Source organism: Chaetura pelagica, unplaced genomic scaffold, assembly GCF_000747805.2.
Source record: "Chaetura pelagica isolate M959 unplaced genomic scaffold, ChaPel_1.0 scaffold85, whole genome shotgun sequence".
Taxonomy (NCBI): domain Eukaryota; kingdom Metazoa; phylum Chordata; class Aves; order Apodiformes; family Apodidae; genus Chaetura; species Chaetura pelagica.
The window spans coordinates 565,712-572,704 of NW_009953505.1; the positions used below are offsets into that span (position 1 = coordinate 565,712).

Sequence of the window (6,993 nt, forward strand, 5' to 3'; positions counted from 1 at the left end):
CCTGCCTGACCAACCTAGTGGCTTTCTACAATGGAGTGACTGCATCAGTGGACAAGGGAAGACCTATGGATGTCATCTATCTGGACTTCTGCAAGGCCTTTGACATAGTCCCCTACAACACCCTTCTCTCTAAGCTGAAGAGACACAGGTTTGATGGGTGGACTGTTCAGTGGATCAGGATTTGACTGGATGGTCTCATCCAGAGGGTAGTGGTCAGTGGCTCAATGGCCAGATGGAAAATGGTGACAGGTGATGTCACTCAGGGGTCTGTACCAGGACGAGTGTTGTTTAATATCTTCATTAATGATATTGACAGTGATATTGACAGAACCATCTGCAAGTTTGCTGATGACACCAAGCTGGATGGTATAACAGAGGGATGGAATGCACAAAGCCTCATCCAGCCTGGCCTTAAACACCTCTAGGGAAGGGGCTTCCACAACCTCCCTGGGCAACCTACCAGGCATCTAGGCAACCTGCCTAGGCACCATACTACCCTAATGATGAATAATTTATTTCCTGATGTATAATCTAAATCTACTTTCTTTTCAGTTTAAAACCATTACCCCCTGTCCTATCACTACCATCTCTGGTGCAAAGTCTCTCCCCAGCTTTTCTGTAGCCCCTTCAGGTACTGGAAGGCCACTATAAGGTCTTCCTAGAGCCTTCTCTTCTCCAGGCTGAGTATCACCTCTATCCACAAACCTTACCTTGCCAAAGCCCTTAAATCATTCTGACTATAACAACATTGCCTCTGGAGCTGAAGGATATCTAGTTTAGCTGAAGGAATGATTCTAGTTTAGTCAAAGGAAATCTAGTTTAGCCAAAGGATACCAGTTTTCCAAATTGTGCCTCTGTCTATAAAGTAGAATACATATTATTACCCTTGAAGTCCAGAAATCAGATTTTTTAAATGGATCCCAGAGGTTTACATAACAACCAGTGCTCTCTTAAAAACCTATTTTTCTCATATCCAGTCTGAATTTTTGCAAAAGGTCAAATAATACTGCGAATAATTCCCCAGGCAGTTGCATTTCTACCATGTCAGCTTAAGTGAGATAAAGCCAAACATCTCTCTGGATCTGATCCAAGTGTTACTGGCTTGTGTGGGAACTGGTCTGGACCTCTAATGGTTACAAAGGGTCTAGAAAGTCCTGTGATGAGATAAAGTAACACTATCTGCTTGGAAGAGATGAATCACTATTAAAATAAACAGACATCTTACATTAGTTACCACACTATATGAGAACAGCAATGTTAAAAAAGATGAAAAAGAAAAAACAACACCCCAAAACCAAAAAAGCCTAAAGAAAAAAAGCTAAAAAGAAAAAACACAACAAAAATAAAACAAAAACAAACAATAAAACCCCCCTCAAAAAAAAATAATAAAAAAACCACAATCTCCCCTTTTTTTGGTAGAAGTGTGTGCTTGACTTGAATCCTATAATTAGGATATAAATATTTAGAGATAACAGGAGTTTTTAACAGTTTTACTGACTTGTAACAACTTCCTAGTGTATGTTTTACTAGATTCCTACAGGGCACAAAGATAACAGATAAATTCTAAGTGAATTTTTGAAACAAAATGTAAAATATGAATGCTGACACCACCAAGCTGTGCGGTGTGGTTGACATGCTGGAGGGCAGGGACGCCATCCAGAGGGACCTTGACAGGCTTGAGAGGTGGGCCCACGCCAACCTCATGAAGTTCAACAAGGCCAAGTGCAAGGTCCTGCATCTGGGTAGGGGTAACCACAAGCACAATTACAGTTTGGGCAGAGAATGGATTGAGAACAGCCCTGAGGAGAAAGACCTCGGGGCATTGGTCAATGAAACCCTCAACAAGAGCCAGTGATGTGCGCTTGCAGCCCAGAAAGCCAACTGTGTTCTGGGCTGCATCAAAAGAGGCATGGCCAGCAGGTCAAGGGAGGTGATTCTATCCCTCTACGCTGCTCCTGTGAGACCCCCACATGGAGTACTGAGTCCAGTTCTAGAGCCCCCAACACAGGAAGGCCACAGAGCTCTTGGAGCTAATCCAAGGAGGAGGACCACAAAGATGATCAGCGCGCTTGACCACCTCTCCTCTAAGAGGTTGGGGTTGTTCAGCTTGGAGAAGAGAAGGTATCAGGGAAGGTTCAGATTGGATATTAGGAAAAATTTATTCACAGAAAAGGTGGTGAGGCACTATCTCTTGAGGTGTTAAAAAAATGGATGGATGTGGTGTTTCAAGAGATGGTTTAGTGGTAAGGGGTTGTAGGGTGGATGGCTGGACTTGATAATCTTGATTGTCTTTTCCATCCTTGATGATTCTATAATTATAAGGCTCCGAGGAAACTTTATAGTGACCTTCCAGTATCTGAAAGGGGCCTACTACAGGAAAGCTGGGGATGGATTTTTTACCAGGCTGTATAGTGATAGGATGAGGGTTAATGGTTTTAAGCTGGAAGAAGGGAGATATAGCTTAGACATTAGAAGGAAATTCTTCACTATGAGGGTGGTGAGGCACTGGAACAGGTTGTCCAAGAAAGCTGTGGATGCCTTCTCCCTGGAGGTGTTCAGATGCAGGTTGCATGAGGCTTTGAGCAACCTGGTCTAACGGATGGTGTCCTTGCCCGTGCAGGGGGGTTAGAACTAGATGATCTTTAAGGTCCCTTCCAACCCAAACCATTCTGTGATTCTATGAATTGGCACGAGACTAAACTCTGTCAATGAAACAATCAGTTAATGTATCTTTCACGGTGTTTAAAATAGCCACGTTCTGTCACTGCTCTATACCCTCTTCCAAACCCTGTAGAAGAGATTTTCACTGTATGAAATACTTAGATCCCATTTCAATTTTTTTTCTTTAATTTCAAATCTGCAGATTTGAAAAATAGGTTTTTTGGTTTACAATTTTTAAAGGCAGTTGTGGTTGACTGTCCTAGGACTCTAGTTTCAGCAGGTAAGTATAAAGAATGCAATCAGAAATTTGTTCATGATTCATCTTTAAAAAAAAAAAAATAAATTCAATATAAGACTGAATTTCAATGAGTATGTTCAGTGTTTCATGGTAACTTAAGAACAAGCAGCACTGCAATAAGTTATTAGACTAAGGCAACGAGAAAGTTTAGAATCTTCCTCCTCCAGAAAAATTCACACCTGAAAAATGAAGGCAGGTTTCTTGAACCTTCCTCAAAACCATTCCCTGAGGATTACATAGCACCAGTGAGATTCTGTGGTGACAGGACAGAACGATTAATCACAGAATCACAGAATCGCTGGAGCTGGAAGGGACCTCTAGAGATCATTTAGTCCAGCTCTCTCACTGAAGTACGATAACCTAGAGGACCTTACACAGGACTGTATCCAGGCAGGTTTTGAATAGTAATACTTTGGTATAACCAATTTAAATCCACTCTATGCTATCAAAAATGTGTGAAATAGCCTTCCCTTGCAAAAAATGTCATAATTCATGTAATTTCACAATTATTAGTAGCTTCTTGGTTTGTATTCACAAGAAATTACTTGGCATTATTATTTTAATTTCACAGGTACTATTAGCATATATGCACTTTTTGGCCATCTATAAAATGAGGTATTTTATATGAAAAATACAGATGATTTACTGTTCCCACAGAGAACCTTTGCTTGAGTATGGTTACACAGACCTTCACACATGGATGCCAGCTTGGCCTGAACTTTGCTCTTAGCTCATAAAAGCCATTGGCATGGTGCAGCACTTGGGTTATGAGCTCAGCTGGAAGGCAGATAACTCAGACTGAACTTTTGGGTTAGCAGGGTTACTCAGATTTGCATTTCTGAAGAAAGTCAGCAGAAAGAACACTTGCCTGTAGGCAAAGATTATACAGAAGCCGGAGTGTCATTTTTCATGTCTGTTAATGTGTCTTCTCAGGAGCATCAATGTGGCTGTTTCCACCACATGAGGAAAAACAAGATTTTCCAGAGATTAAACGTGAATTACCTATTCTACCATTACCTTAACCATAATTAAGGCATTGAACTACCACATATCAATAACATATTAATTAAAATATTTTGCCCCCACTAAACCATCTCTTTCTTTATAGTTTTGTTTTGAATTCACATTTAAGAACATTTTCAAAGCCTTTGTTTCTTCTTATCTATTTTTCCAGCCGCTGCTTACCTTCATGAACAGGTGAAAGACTGCAAATTGCCTACATAGGAGGACTCAAAAGAACCAAAGGATTTTGACATGGCTATTAGGATGAAATTGCTGTGCTGTCCTTTGTGGATAACTTTTCACAGAATCACAGAACAGCCATGGTTGGATGTTTCATTTTCTAGAATGTATCACATTTAACAATTTTAATGTTAGAGATCATTGTTAGTTGAAGTTTCAGTATCTCAATTGTTGTAATTTTCCATTCGCCAAACTCACTCCTGTTTACAGAGTCTATATGTTTCACATATACATTACTGCAGACCCTTCCTTTCTTTTATTTAGGTTACAAACTACCTTTTATTTGTAAAATGTTATTTACATATTCACATTACAAACAATATGTACAGAAAAACTACATGGCTATTTTTTTCTAGTAAGTGTAAATCTGAATTGATTAAAAAGGATTTAAAGATGACTGGGAAAAAAGCTGCTTCTGCTTCTAGTAGAAATTACTTTTGTTTTAGGAACATAATACATTTGTACTGGCTGTGAGACCTCAGGCTTTTTTTGTCTCACTGTCCCTTCAAATCCATCAATACCAGCACACTATTCTTCCCTTGTCTTTGTTTCGTTCATCGCTTGTCCTCAGAAATATATGGGGAGAGGGGGAACCGTGTCATTCAGCTAGCCATGTTTCCTGGGATATCGAAGGTTTATTATTTGTTTTGGAAACAGAGGAGCTTTATTAGGGTTATTCTTGGGCATCTGCTTTCTCCACATTTTTCTTTCAGAACCCAATGTGCCTTTTTCAACTTTTTGTGAGTACTCAGGGGTTTCACAGAACACCTGCAAACAAAATCACTAGGTACTGGAAATGGAATAAAAATTTATATTTTTGTCTCTCTCATAGATCTGTCTTGTGTTTTCTTATGTGTCTAGACAGCATCGCACACAAAGGGTTCCTGCTCAGTGGCTACACTCCTTAGGCTATGTCTGTACTAAAAAATGAATAAGTGCCAGGGAATGTTCCTGGGCAGCAGAACTCCGTCATCTGTAAATTGTTAGCATGGTCCCTGGTATGGTTTTGGGCTCAGCCAACTGGCACTTTCAAATGTTCCCACGCACTACTCAGGAGTTAACCTGGGCCACAGAAAATTTCCATGAGGTAGTCTGAACACTGGCACCCTGGTTTGCTAATTATCAGAGTTTAATAAATGGTCATGGGCTGTTCAGCATCAGCTTACATCAGTGGCCCCAGCACACTTCATTTTTAGTGTAGTTATAGCCTCAGAGCTCTTCCCAGTTCCCATATGTGCATCCCACTGATACTCTAACTCCGCATCAGATCAAGACCCAAGAACTCATTTTTTTCAGATTTCACACGCATGTCAAAGAAAGTAAATGAGAGTCTGCTGGAAGGCAACCACAGGATGCCCCAGACAGGTCCTCAGTCAGACAGGACCAGGATGATGGGGCACTCAGCAGAGAGCACCCGTCATTCTGTTTCTCTAGAGCCTTACATACTATGTCCCATTCTGAGCACAAAACAATTATGTCAGCTCTTGTTTTCTGTATTAAAAGGGAGGAGTTTATATATTCTTAGGAAATTAATTGTCTTGCAGGTACTTGAAGATTACCATTTTCTTCAGGACCTGGCATGCCAGCAGCAGCTTGTTAAACTTCCCTGTGATCTGACAAATTGCTGAACCTGGCATTTGAGATCAAAAATTATAAAGGAACAAAACAGTAACGGCAATCTGAAAGCAGTGAAATGAAGGAGTTTCATCCTCTCTATCTGGAATCCCATTCTGAAATCCCATGCTTTGCATTGGAGGCACATCATGGTCTTCCTCAACAGAAAACTATTTATCTGCTCTATAGCCTTTACTAGATGCTACCAATTAGTGTCTTATTTTCAATTTGTGTTTCTCTCTTTCCTTCAGAAAAAGTTGCAGTTTGAATTTTGTGTTCTCCTCTTTTATGCCTCTATCACTGGTCTGCATTTTGACAGCAATATTGGAAGCCAGTGGTCCAGGAAGTTGATGACAGCAGCAGTTCTTTTCTGGTTCACAGCTCTGCTTTTCAGATTATTTAAACTAAGTAACTTCTGTGTTTCAGTTTGTTTATTTTGCTGTTTTCGAGGGGCTTTTTAAGAACACCATGATTCATCTAGCAGGATGATCTATTCTCCAGGATCAATTAACTTTTAGACTGTAGAGCCTTGATTCTGTTTCTATCTGCAGAGTTCAATTAAATTATCAACATCCTCTTTCAGAATATTTTATGTTCTACCTGTTTTTAACAAGGGGTATATCTATACCCCACACAAGAGCAAGAGGATAAACCGTATCTAAGAATAAAAAATTTCCCTAAAAAAACTTTTGCACAACACAAAGAAGCACTTTTTGAACCTCACATGCATCTTGACCTGTGGATGACACTTCTTTCAGTCATGATCTGGCTGCTACTTAGATCGTCAAGAAATCTTATTACTTGATCCACTGCACAGAAGCAATTTTCATTTTCTACAGGACCAGCATTTCTACATAGTTAATACAGCCAGCCTCCCATGAGCAGTGTATCAGTGCTCTGAGTTTATGAAGATAATGACAAAGCTGTGACAATACGCACAGTGGGAGTGCGCTGCACAGACATACAGTTTACACGGCACAAAGCCAACCTAGAGCTATCGTGCTGGCTCAATAACTGAAGTTACTGAGTCCACAGAACTCCTGCAGCATTCCAGCACTCTGGAATACATGGGAAATGACTAATTGCAGCAGTGGAACAAACATGGGCCAGTACATACATATCACACAATAACCTGGTACTGTGTCTCTCCAGCAACACAGCATCAGTCATTCAGCAGG

At 40.3% G+C, this 6,993-nt stretch overlaps 1 protein-coding gene across 1 annotated transcript in view; it reads left to right on the top strand.

Moving 5' to 3' along the window:
* Positions 1–224: 224 nt before the first annotated feature.
* KIAA1377 (KIAA1377 ortholog) overlaps positions 225–6,993 on the top strand; it is a 200,740-nt gene continuing 193,971 nt past the window's right edge. The window contains exon 1 of the mRNA XM_009999415.1: positions 225–366. Coding sequence (XP_009997717.1) covers positions 225–366 — 142 coding nt within the window. The remainder of the gene's footprint in view (positions 367–6,993) is intronic.